A 27,144-nucleotide genomic window follows, 5' to 3' on the forward strand; every position below is an offset into this window, starting at 1 on the left:
TATGGCTACTCGCTGGGCACCCTTCTACTTGTAAAGCAGGAGAACTTCATTAACTCGTTAATTGACTCATTAGAACTTGCAAAGCAGGTCAACAATTACTATTAGAAGCTCATTGCTAATTCTAAAGCTGATGCATTTTCTGACTGTTGTGGTAATGATCAACAACCATTGGCTCCTTTAAGCAACTGACTGATTATCTGGTATTTAACTGACGCCTATAAAACAGTGTGACGCTGTGACGAGCGTAGTTTGAACAACTAACTACCCAGCCATACAGTTCTCAGAAAAGATAGAAAATATAATATTTGTTGATCATCCAATTGACATCATACCAGCAATGTTACAGTGCTACTGAGACCTGCCACTGTAGTTTCAATATCAAGGATATATTGACATAAAAATATAGATATTGTTATTTTTTGACAATTATTGCAATTGCATATTAATAAAGGAAACACTGGAGGCTGCAGGTGTAGTAAGCGGCGTGGCACAAGAATAAGGATATGATAAGATATTCAAACACCTCCAGCTTGCAATTTTCACTGTCAGAGATGACTAAGAAATTGCCTTTCAGATAAAACTGCATCTCTGCTGTGATAGAAGGGCACAATAAACCCCCCTGTGGCTCCAAAGGAGCTCCAGGAAGCTTTAGCTGATGCAGGAGTTGTGTTCCACTTTGCAGCGTTAATGCACCAATGAAGTCTACATGGAAAAGTAATCAATAGTGAACCTTATCTACAGACTCATCACAAAAGTCCGCATCTAAAGTATGCATAGTACAGACTGTATAAGACAGATTTTTTTGTTTGTTTATTTTTTTGTAAACACATTCTGGGGACAGATGATGGAAAATGTAGCTCTTTGGTCACAATCACCAGAGCTATGTTAATGGAAATTACGCCTTGCCATCTATTGAGCATTTGGGTTGAAACATTCTCCTTTGATTTTGTGTGACAGGACACATTGCATGAATAGAGAAAACAAATCTACTAAATATATCAGCCAATTCTGGTTCTAAATGTCATAAAATCAGTAAAGATAAAGGGTTGCTTGTAAAACCTGAAAATGACAAACAATGAACCTCAAAATCCATCATAATCTACTTTACGAGAAACATGCTGAAGGTTCCAGAATCACCCTCACAGTCCTTTGACTTGATCCTCATTGATAATACTTGGGTGGATCTCAGACATGCTGTATGTGCAAGATAAACTAAAGATAACTCAAAACTCAAAATGATCCACAAAGAAGAGTCTACAAAAATTCCTAAATCAAGAAGTAAAAGACTCTTAGCTGTGGGGTGGGGGTGAGGTTAGCAAGCCCTGACTTAACAGGGTGCACAAACTTTTTTAATGTACACTGTCATTCAAAAGTTTGGGTTTGCATAGAAATGCCCTTATTTTTGAAAGAAAAGCATTTCTTTCCCAATTAAGATAACAATAAATTAATCAGATATACAGTCTTGACAAATGTCTTGGTAAATGACTATTCTAGCTGGAAATGGCTGATTTTTAATGGAATATCTACATAGTGAAACAGAGACCCATTCCTCTGTGACACCATGTAGAGCAACCATCACTCCAGTCTTCTAATGGTACATTGTGTTAGCTAATCATGTTGAAAGGGTAATTGATGATAACAAATAAATAAAAGTCTGAGTTTTCATGGAAAACATGCAATTGCCTGGGTGACCCCAAACTTCTAAACAGTATTGTATATCAGAATCAGAATCACTTCATTCATCCCCGAAGGGAAATTCAGTTGTCAGGGTTCTTATCTGTTTAATTTTGAATTGAATAGCCTGACTGCTGATGGCACGAAAGATTTTATAAATCTTTCGGTCTTGCAGCCCAGGGATAGGAGCCGTCCACTGATGTTTCGTTGTTCATTGAGGCAGATGTGAAGTGGATGATCCTTGTTGGTCAGAATGGCCTCCATCTTGCTCAGTGCCCGTCTCTCCACCTCCTCCTCCAATGTGTTCAATTCGATTCCAACCACAGAGCCACAGAAGTGGCTGCAGCTGTGGAGACGTGTAGGAGACGGAGGAGAAGAAGGAGGAGCTATAGTGGGGATTTCCATATGTTGAGGAGAAGAAGGAGGAGTAGCAGTGGAAGTAGGTGTGTCCACCATAGACATATATAGGTAGACGCCTCATAGGCTGTCGAGAGACGTGCTTACAACGCCGCCATCTTGGACCGGGGCCAGCCGAGGCAGCGGTGCATAGAAGTCTATGGAGGAGAGAGGTACTGCTGAATCTAAAAGTGGAATTATTTGCCGAATTTTGAACCAATTGCCAAACTGTTTGATTTTTAGAAACGTCACACGTGTAGCTACTATACAAGGTGCTCGGATATTTTTTTTACAATGCTGGTTTTGCCACTCAACACTTAGATGCCGGACTTCTGTTCAGCCTATGGATGCTCTAATGAGCGCTGTAAGGGAACAAGAGCTGGTGGGATTACTTTTCACATGTAAGATGTATGTAAGGAATAATATATTGTTAGCAGGTTGTCATAGCTAGAGTGAAATAAACGCCTAGAAGACGGATAGAACCCCTCAGCTCCATGTCTGGCTTCTACTACCCATGATCTAACCAGCTCTCTGCATCATCCTGTGTATTACACAGCTGCTTACCGGTGAAATAACTAATGTGAGACAATTTTTTGTTTAAAATTCGATGTTATGAATCTAGCGTTCCTAGCAACTTACTGCAGTAATTGGTGGGTTAGAATACAGCATCTGATTGATCTAATAGCCCTGATTTATGATGGAACTATTTTTGTTGTAGACAATTCTTTATCTCTAGCTACTTTTCTCACATGTTTAAGCTTTCCCAAAGAACGTGATTTATACACGTGATATAATAGTAATAATAACAGTAATAATAATGATAAAAATAATAGTAATAATAGCAGTAATAATAGTAATAATTGATATAATATTAAGAGTAGTAATAAAAATAATTATTATTATTAACAGTAGTAATAATAGCAGTATGGCAAAACCTGCATTGTAAAAAAATATCCGAGCACCTTGTATAGTAGCTACACGTGTGACATTTCTAAAAATCAAACAGTTTGGCAATTGGTTCAAAATTCGGCGAATAATTCCACTTTTAGATTCAGCAGTACCTCTCTCCTCCATAGATGTCTATGCACCGCTGCCTCGGCTGGCCCCGGTCCAAGATGGCGGCGCTGCAGGCACATCGCTCGAGTGGGCAGCCGCAGTCAATGAGGCGTCTACGTATATATGTCTATGGTGTCCACAGTGTCAAATCTGTTGAAAAACAAGTTGAGTTCGTCAGCTCTTTCTACATCACCCACTATTGGCTCCCTCCTCTTTTTATTGTTGTGTCCAGAGATGGTATTGATTCCTCTCCACACATCACGGATGTTACTGTGTTGAAAATTCCTCTCTATCTTCTTTTTGTATTCCATCTTTGCCACTTTCAGTCTCCTCTTTAACTCATGTTGCACTTCTTTGAGCCGTTCTTTGTCACCATCTCTAAAAGCTTGTTTTTTTCTGGTTGAGGATTGCCTTTATGTCGCTTGTGATCCATGGTTTGTTATTGGGGAAACAGCGAACAGTCTTTGCAGGTATGACTGTGTCTCTACAGAAGTTGATGTATTCAGTAAAACAATCAACCTGTCTGTCAGAGTCAGAGAAATTTATTGTCATTGCACACTTTAGTATACAACGGAATTACATTTGAGCCACCCTGCCAATGGCAGCTCCGGCTGCACTGTCAATGTTCATACTGTCCTCATCTGTTTCCAGGAGCACATTCCAGTCCGTTGATTCAAAGCAGTCCCTTAGAGCTTCACTAGCTTGAGGAGTCCATTTTCTGATTTGGACTTTAGTTGCAGACTGTCTCAGCACACAAGGTTTGTAACAGGTCTGCAGATAAACCAGGTTATGTATATGTTATATATATGTTTGCTTCCTGCCAAGGATGTATTACTTTTTCCAAGATAGCATTATGTTTGAGCACTGGATTATGTTTCTTCAGTGCATGCACAGAATGGACCATGAGGAAAAGTTTAATCAGTTTGATAAAAATTTATTTAAATTAGAATCACAAACTCCACTGTGAACAAAATATAAAATGTGTCCAGAAATTATTGCTGTTGTTGGACTTTCTCCCAGAGACAACGGAAGTTTTGTGAGGCTTTTGAGTAAAGTTGAACTTTGGATGACAAGGTTAACCTTTACTGGAATAAAGAGCCAGTTAAACCAAAATAGAGACAGTTATCAGATTAGGTGTGTTGCAGCACACAATAGTAACCTCTCTGTGAAAGAAGCATGGTTAGCAGACAGTTGGGTGATCTAAGTCCCTGATACAGTATTATAAATGATCCTGTAGTTAGCCATCTGGTAGCACAAGCATTCCAGATGTCAAGTAAAAATTAGGACTGGTTGATAGAGCTAAAAAGTTTATCATGCTGAAATATGTATTAAATGTACTTTATTTATGATTTTATTTATATTCAAGATGGTACACTGGTTATGTGTTAACACAAAAATGTAAAACAGCCCAATATACAACTTTGAGTTAAAGTGACAGACCATTAATAAGATGCAATAATTAAATAAAATGTTGAAGGAACTCTTGAACTGAGAAAATAAAAATGGTGGCCAAAGTGATGTCAAAGTTCTGAGTGGTAGACCAGGACTGGGTGTTACAAGATGGGACCCCTACCAGCCTTCATTTACACCTAAACTCAAGTCTCTCAGCCCTGAGAGCCTGCTGCTGATAGTGTGTTCTTAGGTGGAGGCGGTGGGTGGGCACAGGGTTAGTTGTTTTTGGTTTTTTTTGCAGTCCACAGGTGTGGTGAGGGTTGTGAGGTTCATGCCTGACGGAGCACGACAGGGTGAGGCTCCTCCCACATCCCAAAGGAAAATGGGAATAAACCAATAAACCTTCTAACCCTTGCCACCAACAGCCAAACAGGCGAAGGGCCCTGCAGCACTCATTTTTCACTCCACACTGTTTATGTTGTTTCACATGTTAATGGTGCAACCAAACAACAAACCTATTAATTGATGTTTGTATTGGATGTGTATGTGTCATTTGTAGTATGATCATTATCAAGGAAAATGAAAGGCTGCTGGTAAGCCAGTGAGGGAACACGCCTGGGGCTGATTCATGCAACCAGTTTTGTTTTTTTGCTTTCAGTAGTTGTTACGATGAAACTGTCAATTATGCTATTGTTCAATATGCCTCTCTCAAGAGATACACAAATAACAAATTTGATGTTTAATACTCTTGACTGGTCAACTTCTTGGAACCTACGTTTTCTGATTTAATTTTAAATGACCTGCTTGTCTATATTATTATTGGTCTGTTGCTTGACTTGAGCCTCCAGTATTTAGTGTTGCATTTCTTGTGTAATTATTATTTGAGAAGGATATGTCTACCAACGTGCTAAATGCAAATTGAGTGCCACACACTGTTTATTGCATGACAGCACTGAGATACAACGCCAAGACCCTGTCTAATGCGCTCCAGGCAGTATGTTTTTGATGCATTTTCTGACCCACTGGATCACCCCAGCCCCCTCTGCTACTGTTGAGTTTTCCTGATTTACAAGTAAAGCACTGCAGCGAGAGGGATACAGATTGTTGTACTGGAAGGGGGGTGGGGGCAGAGCCAGTGAGAGCATGGTGGTTCTACCAGTGGAGAGGGGGATATTCTGGGGAAGGCAGGGAGTGACAGAGGGGAAGAAAGAAAGAAGGATCAGTGTAGTGGAAAAGGGGGGGAGGAGATGGCAGCGAGACAGAGTGAGAAAGAGAGAGAGTTGTACTTGGAGAGGGGGAGTGGATGGCATGGAGTGAAAGGCAGGTTTCCAGGCCAGACTTGAGCTGCAGGAAATTATTTATGAGCCTGAACAAGATGATGCTTCAGCTGCCTATGATGAAAAATCTGTGTGTGTGTGTGTGTGTGTGTGTGTGTGTGTGTGTGTGTGTGTGTGTGTGTGTGTGTGTGTGTGTGTGTGTGTGTGTGTGTGTGTGTGTGTGTGTGTGTGTGTGTGTGTGTGTGTGTGTGTGTGTGTGTGTGTGTGTGTGTGTGTGTGTGTGTGTGTGTGTGTGTGTGTGTGTGTGTGTGTGTGTGTGTGTGTAACAGAAATGATGTGTGAACAGTATTGCAGTGATAGAAGCCAGGGGGCAGAAGGCAGAAATCCCCCTTACACACACACACCAATGGTGAGCCTATTAATGATTTATCACTATCTTCCACAAAGGAGAGGAGAACAGAGGGGGACTGTAAAAGACAGTCATGGGTCCTACCCTTGTGTCTCTAACATTGGATGACCACTCCACGTGCATGAACAATCACAGGCATAGTTTGAATGCAAGCCATCGTGTTATATAACATTGCACAGTTTCTAAGTTGCATTGAATTTCTTTTTAATCTGCAATCGTCTTTGCTAAGTGAAAAAATTGGAAAAGATAATGATTAATGACTCAGTCCACCTTCTCCCCATCGCTTCCCTTGTATTTTTTTCAATTAGCTTTTGTTTTTTTCTCTGTCACGTAATTAGTGTTACATTTCTTTCTCTGTGTACACAGACTCTGTCTGTCTCACTATACCTGCTTGTATCTCACTCTGTCCGTTTGTGTTATTTTCTGTTAGTTTATATGAGCTTGTCTTTTGTCTGTTTGCTGATTTGTTCTTCCCACCTGTCTATTATTTGTACATCTACTTGTTGCTCTTTTTGGCTTTTTTATCCACTTTTCTAGTCCTTCACACTTTGATGTCTGTTAACCTGTTGACCAGTGTGTGTCTCAGCCAGAGTGTGTAATTATTAGTGGTGTTAGATGTGTTGTTGTGCGAGGTGGGTAAAGAGTGTCTGCCATGGGGGCTTATTCAAAACCAGGTGCACCGGCTTCTAAAGGACTTTAATTACAGAGAAAAAAACCACATCAGACATGAGAACATGTGCACATGTACACGCACAGACATACACACTCAAGCAGAGTGATGTAGTTTTTGTAATCTGTATGTCTTTCTACTTGAAACTCAGAGAACAGGTGCAAACATGTTTGGATATAAAACTAATCCACAGATCAACACTTGAAGACAGGATTTTATTGTTCCATATCTGCCTGGCCTTTTAAGTCTTTCATTTGAAAACAGCGCGTTTTAGCCAGGGGTTCCAAGTGTGTAAATCTTATCTGTCAGCTCTGAGCTGTAGAATAAGGGAGAGTTTTAGTTTGACCCACTTGCCAGGAAGCCAGTTAGCCTTGTTGAAACCTGACGAAAGAACATAAAAGAAGTGAAACAGCTTGTTGTTTTTTTTTCCACTATTTTCTAAAATCAAACCTAGCGACCTTGAAATTGAAGAAACTGTTTTCTCACAGTATTATAGCTATCTTTAATGATCTTTAGTCATTCTGAGTGCCTACTAAGAAACCACAGCTGAATGTGTGAGACAGGGAATGTCATTTAATTAGATCTGCCCAGAACACATCTGGAAGACTAAACTTCATTATAGGTGTTAATCTAAATTGATCATCGAGGACGAGATGAAGCAATTGAGTCAGAGAAGCTTTTTAAATGTGAGATAACTAAGTGGATTTTCCCCAAAAAAATCTGTAGATTACTACAAGGATGCAGGGTTTTTTTCCCAAGTGCTGTCTGGGTTCCGGCAGGTTGTAGGGAGGCTGAAATGAGTCAAAAGCAATTGTAAGTTAATATAACTTCAGCATAATTTCGGCTGATATTCGTACCATATTTCTGAAAGAAAGCTGGTATTCAGTATATTGCACTTTGCCAAAAGTCTGTTCATTTCACCAAATAAAATGTTTGGCTTTTGTTGGAAATAAATGTAGATTTGCTTGACTCATGCACACTCAAAGACCAAACATGTTGAAATACATATAATTATTTTGAAAATGCAACCACAGAACATAAAGGCAGATCATTTCAAGGACAGTATAAGTTATGGTAACAGAAGATGCTCTGAACTGCACTTTGGAAGCAGGTGCATGTTGAAGCTTACCTAATTGATGGTTTTTCAATTTGCTTATTCAACTAACTACCATCCAGAGCTGATGATACAGAGAAATATTCATTTGGCATTTTGATTGGCTTGTAGAGAGACGCTGCTAATTAATTAATGCTGTACACAAACTAGAAGAGCAGTCTAAGAGCTCTGTGAAAGTTTGTGTTATCAAGTGAAGATGCAGAGAAACATTGCAGTCCAGTCACTCCAGTTAACTGTAAAATGATTTAGACAAGTTGGGACTTCATTTTGAACCCTATGTAATGTACACTATATGACAAAAAGTATGTGGACAGCTATTTTTATGTACATTCCTGCACTAGGAATCGGTGCTTTTGCATATGTCTTAATGCACCAACTTAAAAATGATAGACAGTAGTTTTAAAGTGGACCTGCAATTTATCTTTCAGGCATTAATGCCAAAAAAATTAAAGAAATAACAATAAGAGCTGGGGCTGCACAGTGGGGTAGTGGTTAGCACGTTCGCCTTGCAGCAAGAAGATCCCCAGTTCAAATCCCAGGGTAGGCCTGGGGTCTTTCTGCATGGAGTTTGCATGTTCTCCCTGTGCATGCGTCGGTTTTCTCCGGGCACTCCAGCTTCCTGCCACAGTCCAAAACGAGAAAAGCACTCGGAGAGCGCATACCTCCGCCATGCCGTTTGTCTGTCTGTCCGTCTGTGTGTCTGTTTGTCTGTTAACAGCATAACTCAAAAAGTCATGGACGGATTTTTACAGGATGTCCGGAAGAGCAAAAGTAAGAATCGATTAGATTTTGGAGGTGATCCGAATCACCGTCTGGATCCACTTAGTTGGAAGCTAAATCCACTTAGTTATCTCTCTGCCCATCTCTCAATTGTCCTTCGACCTTCAAAAAATTCCTGGATCCAGACGGTGATTGGGATCACCTCCAAAATCTAATCGATTCTTACTCTTGCTCTTACGGACATCCTGTAAAAATTTGGTGAAAATCCGTCCATGACTTTTTGAGTTATGCTGTTAACAGACAAACAGACACACACACACACACACACACACACACACACACACACACACACACACACACACACACACACACACACACACACACACACACACACACACGGACGGACAGACAGACAGACAGACAGACAGACAGACAAACTCCGGTGATTACATAACCTCCTGGCCGAGGTAAATATGTAACCTTGCCAGCAAGTTGATTTCTCGCGATATTTGTGAGTTCACAAATCTCTCAAGAAACCATCTTGCTCCGCTCCCGCATTCACTGTTCGTACAGAGCCAAGTTGGCACTGGCCAATCACGCAGCAGTATTCGTGTGTGGGGCGGGATATCTGGGTGTGAAGACGACACCAAGCGCCAGTCGATCAAAACAAACATGGCAACGGAGGACAACGATCGTGTAGATGCTGCTATTAAGTCAGTTTTAGCTGAATCTCCTGTCGCTTCTTTGAAGGAAGAACAACGAGAGGCGCTTTGCGCATTTCTGGATGGTAAAGATGTTTGTGCTTTTTTACCTATGGGTTTTGGTAAGAGTTTATTCTGCCAATTGGCTCCGCTCGTTGTGAAGATCCCGCGATTGGCTAAAAACAAACCTGTCAGAGGCGGGACGTACTGTTGCATTGTCCAATCCGTGCCTCTTTCCTCCGAACGGATTTACATGGAGCGGTCCCAGATTGATATTGTGGAGTACTATCAAGTACTACACAATTATTAATCTGGCTATTGCCAGGTTAAAAAATATGCTGAGGTTAATTGATAACTCTAAATTGCCCGTAGGTGTGAATGTGAGTGTGATTGTTTGTCTGTATGTGTAGCCCTGAGACAGACTGGCGACCTGTCCAGGGTGTCCCCTGCCTTCGTCCGAGTCAGCTGAGATAGGCTCCAGCACCCCCCGCGGTGCGATAAAGCGGTGTATAGAGAATGGACAGATGGACAATAAGAGCTTTAATCAAAGGTGTCTTTCTCTTTGTCTTGTTACATTGAGTCAAATATGTAGACTTGCTACTTCTTTGTTCTAAAAGATAATAAACTGAGCATCTTTAGACTGTTGATTAATTCAAGTTCAGAAATCTGGTGGAATGATCTGAAGCAAGGAGTGTGGAAGCAAGTTCATCAATTGCTTACAGGTGTGATAATGAACTGTCCACATACTTTTGGTCATATAGTGTATTAATGGACAAAGTATGGCCTCGTATATAGCTAAATGTTTCCAATTTTAAGATTTGCTGATCTCCAGGCTTCTTGATTTTGAAATGTCTTCATAAAGATTGTATGCTTTTCCATGACTGTAGTGCAGATACTCAACATTTCAGCAGGTTAAATCTTTTAATGTGGTCAGTACCAACTTGTAGTTTTCTCAATATGTTGTTACTTATGTTTTAGACCATATGTGTGTAAACTAATTGCTCAGTTGTACTTTCGTGAAAATTACTCACACTTACTTCCAAATACCATACCCTGGAAATGAATACTGGCTTCGCTAGCTTGAGAATGAAGGCATTTAAACACAGTAACCTGAGGTAGCAACTATAGTAAACATTTTACCTTATAAACATCTGCTTTAGCTTTCTTATTAGGCTCATGGTAACTTGCTGACATTAGCATTTAGCTCAAAGCTCCATTGTGGCCAAGCACAGCCTCAAAGACGCAAAACTGCTTGTTAAGCAATTGCTCAAATATGTTTACTTTGCAACAAAGTTTTCAAACATCTTTAAAATTTGGTCTGTTTTATCAACTCTCTGTGCTCTGAGAGAAAAGATTACGGAGTCAACAGTATAACTTTAGTTGTATGGTGTAACATTACAGATGATCATAATTTACAATTTGACTTGATAACTCCTCATATGTACTGACAAAATATAATATTTTGAACTTATAGCTAAGTTATCCAAGGTGCCACTGTACAAAAAAAGTCACTCTATTTTCCCTAAACTTCACTTTCTGGAGATGAGGTTTAAGTAGGACAATAAGTACGTTATAATGAGAGTGCTTCTTGGATGAACTTGTTTCTCATTCTGGGAGACATTATAATGAGAATAACTTACTCTTTCCTCTGTCTCCTGAATTTCTCACTCTGCATGCATCATAATGATGAAATTTCTTGCATGAGCTACTTGTATCTCACCACATGTGAGGATATCTTGCTCACTCTGTCTCTGAGTCTTTTTCTTCCTCTTTAACACCCCCACTCCCCCTTCTCTGTGTAGTTCCTGGCAGGGCTACAGTCTATTAAACACACAGACAGTGGGTGCTCCCCCGTGGGCTCATTAGTGAGCTGGCCCGCACGGCCTGGGGAATGCTGGAACAGACCATTCCACTGGTTCCCGGAGGGGTGCCAGAGGATTCATTATGCTGTCGTTCAACGTAGTCCCTTGGTGTTGAATACACAATATGATGTCCTATATTGGATTAATGGGTTGGTTATTTAAGTTATCAGTTATGATTAGAGCTCCCATGTGGTTGAATGTGATGAATCTGCATAATGTGTAAAAGAAAATAACTGTGGTTCACAACATGACTACTGATGCGTTGTTATATATCAGAGGTACAGCTATGCTTCCTAGTGAGAACAAACATTTTTCCCAGTGCTTAAAGTTCACTTTTCAGACATAAGGTTTCTGCAGGACAGTCGCTGCTGCAGTTGCTGTTATTGGATGCTGCTTATGTTGAGGACTGAGGCAAATGTTTCTGTGAAATTGACAATTTCCTCTGGACCATAGTGCTGTAGTGAACCGAAGAAAATCCTGGTTGGCTGAAATCGTACCAACTCTTCAACCAGTTGACTGGTCATGGGAGACAAACAAACAAAAAAACTGCCGCTGTATCCACATCATCCACATCCACCATCCATCCATATACTGATTGTATCGGAAGACTGTTGAAGGTTTAGAAGAGGGGCAGTGCAAAAACCATTAGTGGTGTATTTTTGGCCCAAACTAGGACCTTCTGAGGCAAACTGAGCACACAGCAGAAAAATGGATTATGTGAAACGTGTCACCATTTGAGTCCATTTAAGACTTGAATTCAAGAGGACTACAACTATACTTGTTTGTAAAGGAACAAACTAGAAGATTTTACAGCCAGTTTCAAGGGTATGAGTTAGTTTAATATTCAGGAAATGCATGTTTGATGAAGTAATTGTACATATTTGGTATTAATTCTCTCAGTTATGGATTCATACATTTATATGTTGACTGTCTATACTAGTTAGATGTAAAATTCATTGTCATTCTCTGTCACGTGCAATGTTTTTCAGAATTACCATGATAAATTGCCACAGTGAAATTAATGTTTCTGCTGTTAATATGAAGCTTTACCACCCAATGTAGTTAACTTTGTTTTATGAATAGGCTCTATTGTATCTCATATCTAGGGAGCGTAGCGTTGAAGTGATGTAACACAGTGAAACACAATAATAACCTGACAGAGGCAATCACTTCTGTTCCACTTCCTGTCTTTCTCCACAATGACTTTCCTGGAAAAACTAATTTCCTCATCCACAGAGATTTCATTAGCCTGGCCCCATTGTCTGAACACAAACAACTGTTCTCTGCTGAGGCAAAGGTGTGTGGGCACATACAGTATACACAAAGCAAACACACACAAACACTTGCACACTGACACAAGTGCACTCATACACACATGCAACCTCTCCCCGTTTTGTATTGACGTTGAGGGCTAATCTAATTGTCAGTTTGTGATTGCATTAGTTCTTTGTACACTGCTGCCTTTTGCTCTGTCGCAGTTTTCAGTAATCGAGTTTTGAGTTTGCAGCTTAACAATGAACCAGAAGATGTGCCGTCACAATGGCAAGGAAGGGACAAGAAAAATGTTTGGGCACTAATCACTATGATATGTAGTGGTATTAGGATGTATGTGCACATTCCCACACTAGCAGTAAAGCTTGTATATAGTACAAGCTGAAGCCACCCACCACCTGGATGTTCTAATTTTAAGTATTTGTTCTAGTTTCTGGAGGATTTTCAGCGCATGCTGTAGTACAATAGATTCTTTCTGTCTGTATTGTCTCCATGCATGTTTTTCAGTGTTTCTCCTTGTTATTCTTTGTCCTTTTCTATTTAAACACTATGCTAAGAAGGGTCATTGGGGTCAGAGTCATAGTGTTAGTCGAGGACTTTGGATTCAAGCTGCAAGGTTTAAGAAACTCATAGTTCCAGATCTGTTTGTAGGATGGTTGTTAGCATTTTTCTTTTGTTAGATGTAAAATTCAATTTTCAAATATATATATTTAAGCAAAAGAGAGAATATATATTTAAGCAAAAGTCATGACAGTACATCGACTTTGTCATTAGCATCCAATTCTAAGTGCAGTTAGTAGTGTTAGTTTTTAATTTAATGAACTGTTTTAATGAATTTAATGAACCACCATTATAATCATCTTAAACATGACTAGTGATTTGTTCATTGTGGTTGGAGATGCTTTTTATTCTCTGTTGTTTAGAAATGTCATGACCAGACCCAACTGTCAGTACCAACAAAAATAAAACATAGTTATCATATATACACCTACTATGCCTAGCTGCTAATTTTTTCTGTGGTATTTGTGTGTCTGGTTTACAGGATGATTCTGTAGTTCATCATATGGCTGCTAAAGCCATAGAGAACATCTCCACCACTGTGTCTGGCCCATCCCATCACCTGGCTACCACAGAGATGGGCTCGGCCCTCTGGTTCCTATTCACTCACTCCACTGTGGAAGCTGTCAGAGTTACTGCTATTTCTGTAAGTTGAAATGCATGTCCACACAGTCATGAATGTTTGAAAACATACAGATATAGTATCATCTTTGTAGGACTTAAAAAACCTGTAAAGATTCCACAACCAACACTTGGTGGTCAACTCAAGCAGTTGACATTGAAAAGTCAAGCTTAACAAAGTGCTTTGTGGAAATCGAAAGTAAAGGCAGACATGTGGGGGCGCCTGGATAATTCAATTGGATAAGTGGGTATCCCATGTACAGGGTCCTCCCCAATGCAGTGGCCCGGGTTTGATTCCTGCTCGCAGCCCTTTGCTGCATGTCTTCCCTCCACTCTTCTCCATCATTTCCTGTCTGTCTCCACTGCACCTATCAACAGCTGAAAAAAGGCCCAAAAAATAACTTTAAGAAAAAAGTAGACAAATGTGGAACTGTTTGAACTTTTTGTATTATCTGACTGCTAAAGAAAAACGTGTATTGACAACAGAAAGAGATCACGTTTCATGAATTACAAACATTACCTCAATGTGTGAGTGTGTGTTTATTGTCTGTTTCTCCAGTCTCTTTCTAGGCTCAGTCGGGTGGCCTCAGCAGTCTTCTTGGGAGTGATTGAGACCTGTGGCCCTGCGGCCATCTTGGAGACCATAGGTGGAGCAGGGGCCAGAGTGCAGCAGCACCTGCTCACCACTGTGGCCACTGCTTTGCTCAGCTCACATATTCAAACACACCGCATCACACAAAGCAGGGTATGGATACACTCTCAATCACACTTGCATGACAATATTGACAATATATTGCCCAGAAATGTTAAATTCTACTACATGCACTTTATATCTCAAAAACCACACTGTTGTAATGTAAATTTTTTTTGATGTTGCTGCAGCAAAATTTGACAGGAGATTCAGGTAGTAACATGACTAACCGCGGGTGGTTTGATTTTTCAAGAAATTTATGTGAGGAATGTCTGTAATGAGAAGGTGTCTGCACAGTAGCCGAGGGATGAAAACACTCCGAGATAACTACACAACAACATGAAGAAGAAACAAAACTAACCTCAAATACTCAAATCTTCATGTTGTGCTTCCTCTCACTGTCTTTGTTGGTGTCTCTCTTTTTCTCTCTTCCATACAGTTCACGAACTAATGCTGAACTGTGCATGAACTAATTTGTCAGGAATTACTTATTTAATTTTTCATAAGACAGCCCATCTAGTGTGTATGTGATGTGCTAATCTTGGTAAGGCAGTGGGGCTGAAATTGATTTGAAGGTTTTTAACTTGGAGTCTAGCATTGGTAATTGACTCTGAACTGAATTTATTTGCATTGAGCATTTCCAATTTAACACCAGAATACAAACTTAGTACTTCAACTCTGCTCTAATTATACACTGATATGCATTCACCCCCCTCAAGCCCCTCCCCAGCCTCCCCCCCCTCTCCCCTGGCACAAAGACAGACAGTCCAAGAGTTTGTTTACACAGAACTCTGTCTGTTAATGTGTGTGTGTTTGTGTACGTGAGAGAGCGACTGCGTGTCTGTGTGTGCACGCACAGGCACACACGCTAATTTGTTGAGTGTGTCAGTATCTGGGCTAATTGGCTGAATGAACACGCTGCAGCCTTCTACTCCAGCAAAGCATTATGGGTAGTGGGGAGGGACTTATCAGCTAGGCACACACTACTGGGCTTTGAAATTAATTAACTTGGTGTGTCGCTCCATAAACACACACGCATGCACTTGCTGTCACACACACAGACACACTCAGTAGTGTATGGTGCTGGTGATAATGATAATGGTAATGAACGCTGGTCAGTCGAAATATTTTCCGACCAGTTATACTGCTGTTGAGCGAGTCGCTGTCTCAGATAGCTGTAGGCAGACAAGTTTGTGTTTGTGTGTGTGTGTGTGCGCGTGTATGTGTGTGTGTGTGAGCACATGTTTTGTGATAACGTGGAGTCTGAGCTGATTAAATTTTAGTCTGTTTGTTAATGCATTTTCAGAAAATTTTATGTAATTTTGAATACCTGGAGGAAACTGTTCATTTGCACATTTTTTTATGAGGTGTCAAAGCTGTGAGAGCTGCAGGGAATCACATTTTTTCTGTTTATTTCTGTTTCTTTTGATAAGATACATTTGTAACTTTCTGTACATTTTTATCTTCATGCTGTGAATCGACCAGTTTAGTCGGGATGTTCATGTGAAAATGTCTCAGTCATAGGCATTACTTTGCAATGTCAGAAGTCTGTCCCATTATCTCTGAATTTCAAGGCACAACCAGTCTCAGGAAAATTTTCACATTGTTTGTTTGCATCCTGTAGGATTTGGTGTTGAAGGTGCTGCGCTGTCTAGAGAGTCCGTCAACAGTAACAAGAGCCAAGGCATTGCTACTACTGCTGCTACTAATACAGGACAACACACACACTCTGCTTTACTGCTGCCAACACAGGTAAATACACTCTTGTATATAATGTGTGCCCCTCAGTAATGCGTAATGAAAGCATGTTGTGCTTCTTGTTAGTTTATTGACAAGGAGCTGGTATTTATGAATGTATGATAATTGATCGAATCTCAGATCTTCATAGACATTTTCACGAGTTTGATGGACTGCAAATCAATTTTTTAGCACAGCGGTGAGACAAAAATCTGGGTTTGGCTGTAACTGTGTGCTCTTCAGTAGAATGTGAAGCTCGATGTGGCCTACTCAGAGCAGCAGCATCTCTGCAAAGGATGATAATCAGATGCAAGAATGCTGCAAGTGTGAATTACAATTTCATTTTGTTGATTAATGAGTCATACTCATTTTAATTGCGCTGCATTGCAACACAGTAATAACTCGTGGATCCTGCTCGAGGGTGGTGTGCCTCTCTTAACTCACCACACTTCACTGTGCACCCTCCTACTGTCTGACTGTACTGAGCTTTAGACCAGTGAAACTCACTCTTAACTCCACTCTGTCAGACCACTGGCTAATTAGTTTCTCTGGAATGTAGTTGCCCATGTTCACACATACGCTGAACTGTCAGAGAACAAACAAGTAGCATTTGTGAATTCCATTTCAGGGTGGGATTTCCCTTTAATTATTTAGCTGTTGCTTTCAGTATGTGAGTGTGTTCTCATACCCAGCCACACCATAACTCTAACGAGATTCCCTCTTCAGTATACGTTGTGGTGGGGCAAATCCAAAACTGTACTCTTTCTCTACAATGTTAAATTGTTCACTTAGAAGAAAATAGTATATGTAAACATTACCTCAACAACTGCTTTGTCTAGTTAAATTTGAGTACATTCTACAATGTATAGCTAAAGCCAAGCACTCCTGTTGGTTCAGGAGTCAATCCAGTTGGTTAGCTGAGATAAACTGATTGCTAGTGAGATGAAATTGCAGATAGTATCAGTTTTATTCAGAAAAAAAAAAAAGAAAGAAAAGAACAAGCCTGAAACTGCAATTTGTGCAGGTGCAGTACATTATAACAGTACATCCACAGTAATTGACAAAATCTGAAAAAAAAAAAAAATCTTGTGAGAGTCCATCATTTTCTAGTTGTTTGAGAGTAACAGAGGAAAGAAAATTGACCTCTCAGCTGTGCTGCCACACAGCTGATGATGCCTCAAGAAAGCTCTATCATCATTTTCCAAAAGCTCTGTTTTGTCCTGTCCTCACAAAAATGCAGGAGGTTTTCAAAGGTTTTCACTCTCTGAAGTATTTTAGAATACTATGGATTTGATTGTTGATAAACTCCAGCTAAATGTGGACAGAAGACCAAAATGGTGAGTATATTTAATTTCTTTTTTTTCCTACTGACCCAGTGTGGACACACTATACGGTAAACTCGACGCTTTCTTGACTCATGAAATAATTAAACCAACAAATCTTGACATGCATGCTTTTGAGGAGTGATTTATCTTGAATCAGAGGTTTCAAATTCTGATGCAAGTACTTCTTGAACACTGTTCAGCAAAGTTATCTGTTATCTAACGCAGGCAGCTTTTAGAAGGGAGACTTCCTTGAAAATGCTGCCTGGGGTTGTTGGCAATGCGGTTGCACTCTGCGTAACCTTTGTGTTAAGTAGCACAGCAGCCGTGGGAATGGTAATATAAATGTATGGACCCGGGGCATTTAATTTATGCTACTGTATGTTGTAGCTTTACTGGAACTTCAAATGGTTCATTAACTGGTTGTCCTGTGTTTCACCCCACACTGTGCAATACAGCTGTGAATGGAAATAGCCCTAATGGTCATATGCATATGCATTATACATCCATATATAAGTACAGCTTGTTCCCCTGGTGATTTATACCAGTTGGCATTTCAGTTTAAAAAAAGATACCCTACATTATGGATCATTTTAACAGTCCCTCTCCTCACTGTTTCTCTTTACTTTTTTACTTTTTTTCCAAGCTTGTTTTCTTTTTTGTTTATTAAAATGCTACAGTTACCTTCTCCTCTCTATCTCCTTCTCAGTCTCTGACACTTTTTGCCTTTCTTCAGTATTACTCTGACATTTCACACATGTAAACTGTCAGATGAACTTTTACATTAAATGAGGCCCCCACATAAAGAGCCGGGTTCTGCTCAAGGTTTTTTCCCTGTTAAAAGGGTATTTTTCTTGCCACTGCCACCTTTGGGCTTGCTCTGGGTGTCAGGCATATGGGTTCTGTAAAGCGTCTTGAGATAATTTGATTGTAATTGGCGCGATATAAATAAAATTGAATTGAAATTGAATTGAGTTACTTGGAGTGCCTTGACACAAAATATTTCCTCACTGTAAATCAAGTACTAATCTCATTATACCACTTTATTACTTTTGACTCAGATAATCACAAAACATCTCAGCTGCTAAGGAGCAATAAATATGTATGTTATTAATAGTTATTTTTCTTATTTTATTCTACTTTCAAAAAAAATTAGAAGCTGCATCCAAAATGAATGATACAGTACATAATGGTTCTACTTGTGTGTAGAGACTGTAAGGAGTTCATAGAGTTCATCCTGACAAACTTAAGTGTCCTCAAAGTGTCATTACACATAATAGAATTTATTATGCAGAATTATACACTCACATATGCCACATTGACTTGTGAGTGGCATTCATGGACACTTATGGTCCACAATTCAATGCACAAAGAAATAAAGGAGCTAGTCTATGCTGGAAATAATTAAAACAGATTGCTTGTATGAATTGGACCTGGTGCTCCAAATACCTTAAAACAGAAAAGAAAAATTTCCACTATGGCGGTGAATAAAATTGTATTCTCTTGTTTTCAATAGCGTGTTGTTTCCTATTTTTAAATTGGCAGCAGCATTGCAAAGTAGCAGCTTAGCTGTCATCTGTAGGTGCATATCATTTCTCATTTCCTTTAGTACAGAATGTTACAGTACGTTGTGTTCTGGTTCACTAATTCCCTAAGTACTATGCCTTAAAATATATAGAGACAATAAGTAGTTCTAGAAAGGGATTCAGCTATAGTGAGTGACATTAAATTGAAATAAAATCTCATGCTTAATTTTGGATCTTTTTTGTCTAATGACAGACCATCATGTGCTGGATTTCTTACGATACACATTTTTGCCAGCCTTCTTTTACAGGACTACAAAACAGATTGAAGGTGTTTTTATTTTAATGCTTTCTCCTCAGCTCTTTTCCAATACCCATCTCTCTGTCTGTCTCTTTCAGACACATCCTATACTCTTTATCTCTGTGCTTCCTCTCTGTTAACGGAGTTGGAGCTGTCAGACTTGACCTGCCTGTCTCTCTCCCACTGAGGACTCTGCATGATCCAACCACACACACAGACACACGTCTTTCCCTCAGTCCTGCTCTCACTCGGCCACGTTGCGTTTAATTAGCTCCTCAATGGCATGAAAAAGTGAGTGTGGGTGTTGTTTTTTGTCTTCATGAGATAAACCTCCCCAAGTCTCGCTGTCAGGGTTGCCACTGGGAGTGGAGTGTGATGACTTTCAACAGATGTAGTCTCACACACACACTGTGGGCCACTTGTAGGTCAGTTCTGTGTGAGTACTTTGTGAGGCTCCCACAGCGACTGACAGAGAGGTGGCAAGTTTGTCTCTCCTTGTTTGGCAGTCGGGAAAAATGGCATGCAAGAGAAGAACACACGGGGTTTGGACTGTTGGCTGGTTCACCGCTCTCGTTCCAGACTGAAGTATCTCAAAAAATATTGGATACTTGGTGTTTATCCTCTCAATGAACAATCCTGTTTATTATTATTATTCAGATTTTTTAAATATGAGAAAAAAATGAGTTTGGACTATGTTACTGATCTTTCAAAAGCTGAATTTGAGGATATGGGTGATGATGCTGTATTTTTTCTACACCCTTTAAAGTAGCTGATTAAATGTTCAGCAGTGTTTATGTGGCCTTCATGGAGCTGGATCCTACCATGACACTGACATATTCTGGTAACGCAGTATGGGAAATTCCTCTTTTCTTAATAGTTTTTTCTTTGTTTTATTTGTGCTTTTTCTCTTCTGTCAGTGTCGATTCTATCACTGTATAAACACCTGTCACTTGCTATTAAGATAAAGTTGGTAGTAACTAATGTGCCTGCAAAAATGTGCGAAAGCTTGGGCGAATAATGTTGTTTTTTGTTTTGTTTTTCATTTTTGAAATCAACGTTAGTAAATATAGTCCATGCAGCAAATTGATATATAGGCTATATACTTAAATTCTAATGCACTGTTAGGTTTTACTTAATGAATAATAAATGAGCAAAGAAGAAGAAGAGAAATACTCTGCTTTTGGTTGTGTGGCTGCCAGTGCCATAGGAAACACTTAATGGAGGAATTCCCTTAAATATCAGCAAATTCTGGACATCAATGTCAGTCATGCAGCCAGTGAAAAAAGTGACACTGAAAAGAGGATTTGATATCAGGCAATGATCGAAAACTGACCTCAAAATACAAATGTGCAAAGTGCTGGCCTAGTAGGGTTCCACACTTACTCTTTAACTGTAATAGTTCAAATGAAAGTGCCAGTGCATTAACATTTGCAAGAAGTCTCATTTTTTAAGCCTGCTTGCTTCAGGGTTTGTTTCAGAGAGAACATCTACGTCGGTCCAGTGTTCCAACTATGTCAGAATCATTTAACTGTGATAGTTGATTACTTAGATCATGGCAAGGTTGTTCCTTACTTACTTCTCTCTAATCATTTGAGACAGGCAGGTGATTAAACAGTCTATAAATTAGTAAAGTTAATTAGTAATTTGCAGGTCTTTCTCGGTGGCCAGACTCAAGGTTATACCACAAGTGAATTTTAATTTGACCTACTAATGGCAGTGGTTTGGCTTTTTTTGTTTTTTCTTTTATTTTTTGCATTGCAGTTCTTTTGCTTTGCACTAAACCCATAATGATAATGAAAACATTCTGAGAGCTTACCTGAAATGAACTGCATAATATAGTAACTGTAGCTATCTTGGATTCCAGTGCAAATACTGGATGCTAATCTTTTATGCAACATTATGAGGAAAAATACTGAATTTGTAATACCCTGCTCCCCTTGAACCGCTGCCACTCTGAGGCTTAGAATCAATATTTGTTAACTAATATGACCTCTTTGAATTTCTGCATGTGTCTGGATTTATTCGTGCGGGTGCTGGTGTGTGTTCGTGTGTGTGTGCGTGCTTGTCTGTGTGTGTGCTGATACATGCTCGTGGGTGTGTTTGTGTGTCGGTAATGAATATCAGTTAGTGGTGGTAACCTTTTCCTCCCTGCTCTGAATTTGTGAATAGAATATTATTGATTACTGTTCAACAGACACAGTCTGATGAGAATAGAAATGTTCTCAAACTGTCTGTCTCTCTCTTAGACAATCTCCTTGCCCCTAATTTTTATGCATCCTGTCAAAATTTCATAACTGAGTGACTGCAGTGGTATCGTTAATGTATCATTTCAATATTTACATGCTAGTCATTGAATGGATGCAGCTGAACAACACACAGTGAGGACAGAATGGAAAAAATTGCTTCCTTGAAGTAAGCACAGCGGTGAAAATAGCTTCTACTGTATGACATATAATCCATGTGTGTCTCTTTCTGTCTAGACTGGTGATGTACCTGGAGAGAGACCTGCGCAAAGCCACGCCTCTCCGAGAGAATCCCAGCCAATCAGGATATCTGCCTCAGTGCCTGGATGTACTGATTGTGTATCTGAGTAGCACAGCACCACTGATAATGGGTAAACACGCCTCTGCATGAATGTGTTTGCTCTGTGTATATCGCTTGTGCGTTTGTAGATCCAGAACTACATTTGATTGTTTTTATTTTTTTACATCTCGTTCCACAAAACTGTACATATAGTTTCTGCTAACAAGGAAAACTTGTTTTTACAGATATGAAATGCACATATTTATATGGTCTAAGAACTTTTTAACACCTAACTTTCCAACATAGTTCACTTTCATGAAAATGTACTGTTATATTGCTCTGAGTAACCCTGTCAACCCTCTTTTTTCATGCCTTCTCATTCCATCATGTGTCCACTGGTCCTGTCTCCTCTCTAGAGGACGTCTTATCTGTCCTGAAAGGTGTGATTGGGAGGAAACATCCATCTACCGCTCAGAGTAAACAACTTAAACACACTTTACCTACTGTGTCTGTGGTGCTGGAACTTCTTTCATCTCAGGTGACTTGGATCAAAAACATTTTTCTTCATTGTTTGATTTTATGTTTTACCAAAATTATCATAAATGATCAATATTCATCTGTACTACTAAACAACTTCCCTCATATGTTTTGTAAGTCAGTCATTTATTTATACATTTGTTTTACTCTCATTGTGGCCCAGGTGTTAGGGCCTGTTACCAAATGTATGCAGCACTTTGCACTAACATTTTATTCACCAAAGGCATAATGAGGATGCTTATTCAGTAAACTGAGCAAACCTAGTTTAGATTAATATTCATGGTGACCTTTGTCTTCAACAATTCTCATACAACAACATGTGTCATGACATAGGTGAGCACCAGGTAGTTACATCTAGGTACTGCACACCTTTTGGATGTGTTTACGCTGCCATCAGGGCAAAGATGTTATGCATAGCAGTGCTCTCTTTTATTTTTCGTCACTGTTTCTGTTACTTGTCTCATCATCCCATCTTAGTTTGTCTGTGTGTTGACTCGATGTCTCCTCACAGGTCTTCAGATCTCAAATTGTAACCGAAGAGTTCCTGATGCATATTGGATTGCTGCTGGTGAGTGTTTAGTAATCCGGTCATGTTTCAGCTTTTTATGTCTCTTCAGCAGAGTGGTTAAACCTGAGAGGAAAAATAACACTGTTAAACTAGGATGCGGAAGGACATTTTGAATTCATTTTGCAGGTTAAATTATAAAGTGACATCCCAAGAAATTTGAATCATTAAGACAATTAGGATAACTTAAATATTTTGCAGACACAAAAGTAGACCTGAAACACATACATTACAGATTGTAAGTATTTGGGCAGGTTTTGGTATTTAGGCTCTTTGGTTTAGCACATTCCATGTAAAAATAAAAAAAAACAAGCAATGAATACAACATTAGATTTGTTTTACTCATAATACAAACAACTGTGTGACAGATAGACATTAAGGTTCGAATGTAAGTGGACAGATATACATTCAGCTAAAAAATGATCTTATTTAGCACTTTGCGGTAAAATCTTTGCAGTTAGTATCACACAGATATTACCAGACACTTTGTATACTTGGTATGTGCTTTGTGAATCATCTGCTTTTTGTTTGGCAAACTTGGTTTGAGCCTTATTATTTTCTCCTTTATGTGTATGCTCACTTCTTTATTGCACATATTGACAGAAAATTAACCTCAAACTAAATGGCAACTCTTGGTCAACTCTGAGCTCTTTGGTGTGTGATCTAACATTTCAGATACATGTGTGTTCCTGTTCCTGCAATTTGTGTATAATGAGACTATGCACTTTAATGTAGTATGTATTATTAACCACACCTGACGTACATTCGCTTCGGTATCTGGCTGGCTGGGTAAGTATGTATGTGTGTATGTCCGTTCAGATATCTCTGCAAGTGCTGAAGTCAGGATAATCAAACTTGGCACTGAAGATCGGTCTAAGGTCTCCTGCTCAGTTGTGGAGTTAGAGGTCTGGGCGTGGTTCTGCCATCTACTGAGGGCTGGTCTAGTTATATTTCAGACTGAATGTGCTAAAACATGCAAAAATGTCCAAATTCTTACAGCCTGGGCTGTACCAGCATATGGTAGTACATTAAAAGAAAAATAAAAGCAAACGTCTCTAGTTACAGCACAATAAAATAATTTTAAATGTGACTGGAGTTTGTAAACATGACATTTCTACCATTTCTCTCTGTGTCAGAACTATATCGCCTCTGTAGAGTCCAACGAAACAAATCTGTCCGGCGCTGTGGGTGAGTCATTTTTTGTTTTTGTTTGAACATGTTCAGTCATTATCTACTACTGTTTCTACTTTATTATATATTTTTCAAAATGTGCTTTGTATTCACTTGTTATGTAATTAGCAATGTGTTCTTCATCTTCATGTTTGTCATTAATCATCCCCTCTTATCTGATTCTTAAATGTAAATGTGAATGTGAATGCTGCTTCAGGTGCTGAATACCATTTTTTAGTTTATTTTCTTAATTTATCTGGTTAAATTAAGACGAAACATGAGGACACCTCTGTAGCTAAAAAAAAACGTGGTCTCGGTTCCAATCCAAATCATATAAAGTTTCGCTGTGAAATCCACACTTTAACTCCCAAGTCACCTTTGACTCATAAGAAAAAAATAAAGAATGTGTGGGAGGCAGAGACAGCCCTGACAGGTGTTGCACTGAATTATAGATGCATGTGTACGAGGCAAAGTGCGGAGTGCCACCGCTGTTCATTCATCTGAAGCAACTGATGCGGTCAGTGCCTTGCTCAAAGGCCACGATATCAACCATACTGCAGCGACAAACTGACTACTAGAATAAATCACTGTTGGAAAAGACGATTTCAGTGCTGGTCAGCTTGCAAGGTGTGTCAAGGTGTTCATCGGGGACATGACTCAGTGGTGCTGAATAATATTTCATCCTCCATTAGGTGCAGCAATATGTGAAGACTTGATTAGAACAGCGCTGTCCGTTGTGGAAGTCCTGAGTCAGCACCATGCTCTCCTTACTCCATATCACAGTGCTGTAAGTATGTGTGGAAGCTGCACAGACTGAATGTTTGAGTGTCTGTCTGTCTGTCTGTCCGTGTGAGCTGCCTGTCTGAAAGTTTAGTAAAGCAATATAGGACAGGTATCTTGTGATATTCAGCAAATGTCAGTACGTTGCATCTGATGGGACTTTGGAGACAACCTGTCATCATCCTGTTCTTCTGTTGTGTTTCTGCAACTGTCACATTTTCAACATAGATTTTTTTGTTGTTTCTCATTTGTATCTTGCAGTATTTTCCTGAATAACTGAAGCCTTTAGTCGATTTTTTATATTGTGGCCCCTGCTCGTATATTCAGTGTGTGTCTTCCAGTCAGCTAAACTTGTCCATTAGTGTTCAGAGGACGGAGGGTCAACTCGTGGGCTATTAGGCAAGACACTAATCAACTATTGAACCAACGGAGCCTCATCGGATCTGTGTGTCTTTTTGTGGATGTGTGCGGGACGATACGACGGGATTGTGTTTAATGACTATTGACGTGTGGAAGTGAAGAGCAGCAGGAAGCAGACAGGATGGAGGGAGAGAAAAGGAAAGAGATGAGGAATAGAAGAAAGCAGCAAAGAGGAGGCTCGCTGCTACTGATAGTCAATAACACAGGAAGACACTTTAATTACCAGCAGCCAGCTCAGATTAACTTTTATTGCCCACTGGACAAGGACACACTGGAGTTAGTTTACGTCTCTGAATCCTTGTCACAGTTTAAGTAAAGTTTGCAGTAAGTTTTGTTGCCACAGCAAACAGAAGCCACTTTGTCACTATAGGAATATGTTAAATGTGTGTTTCTACCATATAAATATTACTCACATAAACAAAACAGTGATAGACAGGAATTGAGTTAATACTGCATGTCGTTGAACTATAATGTTTAAAAAAACAATAAAAACACATTTTACTGCCTACACAGACCTTTAAAAACTAAGCTGCTATAAACAAATACAGCTTCAGAATCAGAAATGATTTATTGATCTCTAAGGAGAAATTGCTTATGTTACAGTTGTTCCCTTTTAATGTCTTAGAAATTTAAGCAGTAGAAAAGATATAAGATAAACGCAAGTAGAAAAATATATCTAAAAAATACAAACAAGTGGAAAAGAATGGTCATAAAAATGGCATTTTGCTACTGCGCTAAATGTTCATTGAGCCCATAAGGTTGCTTCATTAGTTTAAAAATTTAGAGTACAAGGCAAAGTGTCAAGTCTTATTTAGGACATAGAAAAAAGCTCAGCATGCAGTGTAAAAATAGGAAGTTCCTTTACAACATTGATAAACGGCTTTATTACAATATGCAGTCACATACAACACGCTACATACAGCGCAGCACAGTCAGTAACAATTAATGAATTACTATTACTCGTAAAACTAATAGGTGGTTGATTTAAAAAATAAATAAATTAGATGTAACATTGCCTATTTCTTAATTCATGGTCATGTTTAGTTACAATTGTAGAGATGATAATAAAAACTGTCCTTTTTTGCACCAGTGGACAAGAAGGAGGGATACCTGGGTAAAAGAGCCCAGATGGAAAAATGGGGACAAGAAAGGATTTCAGAAATTGGAGGGACATGCTCTGAGTTCACAGAGAATGCACCAAACCTCCCCACAAACACACACACACACACAGACACACACACACACACACACACACACACACACACACACACACACACACACACACACACACACACAGTCTTTGATGGCTGTGATATTAATACACAGACCATTAGGTGGTGGACAACATCCTTTGTAGTTTTCTTTCTCGGGCTTTCAATGTAATGACCTCACACACACACTCAGTCAGCATCAGTTTTGTTTCTATGGTAATATTAGTAATCATGCAAATTCATGCAATACAGATTCATGCCTAAATAAGGGCTCTGACAGTTGCGAAAGTACGTGTTCGTGTGTGTCCTGTGTTTGATCAAAGAAATCATTCAACAGTGCATTTCCATAGTAATTTGATCCTGTGTGACAGCGGTCTGCATGGTTGATTCCCACAGAATTAATATAGTGCACCGTCTCCTATTCAGCTTAATCTAAAAATACATCCTGTTTTCAGATTTCATGTATATTAACTTGTTTTTTCTAGTTTATCGATATACTTTTTTTCCCTCAAATGAGAAAATATAGGACAGCAGTGAACTATTGAACTAATATTTATATTCTGTTCATAAAAGCCCTCAGCGCACTGGCAAGCTAATTTTCCACTGTTCTGACCTGAGCTGTTTCATGCCTATGATTTTATC

The 27,144-nt window shown here is 39.4% G+C and overlaps 2 protein-coding genes across 3 annotated transcripts in view; one reads left to right on the top strand and one right to left on the bottom strand.

Annotated features, from left to right (window-relative positions):
- LOC110966537 (trafficking kinesin-binding protein 1-like) overlaps positions 1–27,144 on the bottom strand; it is a 165,709-nt gene that overhangs the window by 95,364 nt on the left and 43,201 nt on the right. The window lies entirely within an intron of this gene.
- ulk4 (unc-51 like kinase 4) overlaps positions 1–27,144 on the top strand; it is a 104,667-nt gene that overhangs the window by 30,657 nt on the left and 46,866 nt on the right. For both annotated transcript variants that reach the window (XM_022190426.2, XM_051957419.1), the window contains exons 20-27: positions 13,586–13,747; positions 14,282–14,467; positions 16,038–16,165; positions 21,777–21,910; positions 22,236–22,357; positions 22,868–22,924; positions 24,058–24,109; positions 24,784–24,878. In XM_022190426.2, coding sequence (XP_022046118.2) covers positions 13,586–13,747; positions 14,282–14,467; positions 16,038–16,165; positions 21,777–21,910; positions 22,236–22,357; positions 22,868–22,924; positions 24,058–24,109; positions 24,784–24,878 — 936 coding nt within the window. The remainder of the gene's footprint in view (positions 1–13,585; positions 13,748–14,281; positions 14,468–16,037; positions 16,166–21,776; positions 21,911–22,235; positions 22,358–22,867; positions 22,925–24,057; positions 24,110–24,783; positions 24,879–27,144) is intronic.

The sequence above is a fragment of the Acanthochromis polyacanthus genome, chromosome 12, assembly GCF_021347895.1.
Source record: "Acanthochromis polyacanthus isolate Apoly-LR-REF ecotype Palm Island chromosome 12, KAUST_Apoly_ChrSc, whole genome shotgun sequence".
NCBI lineage: Eukaryota > Metazoa > Chordata > Actinopteri > Pomacentridae > Acanthochromis > Acanthochromis polyacanthus.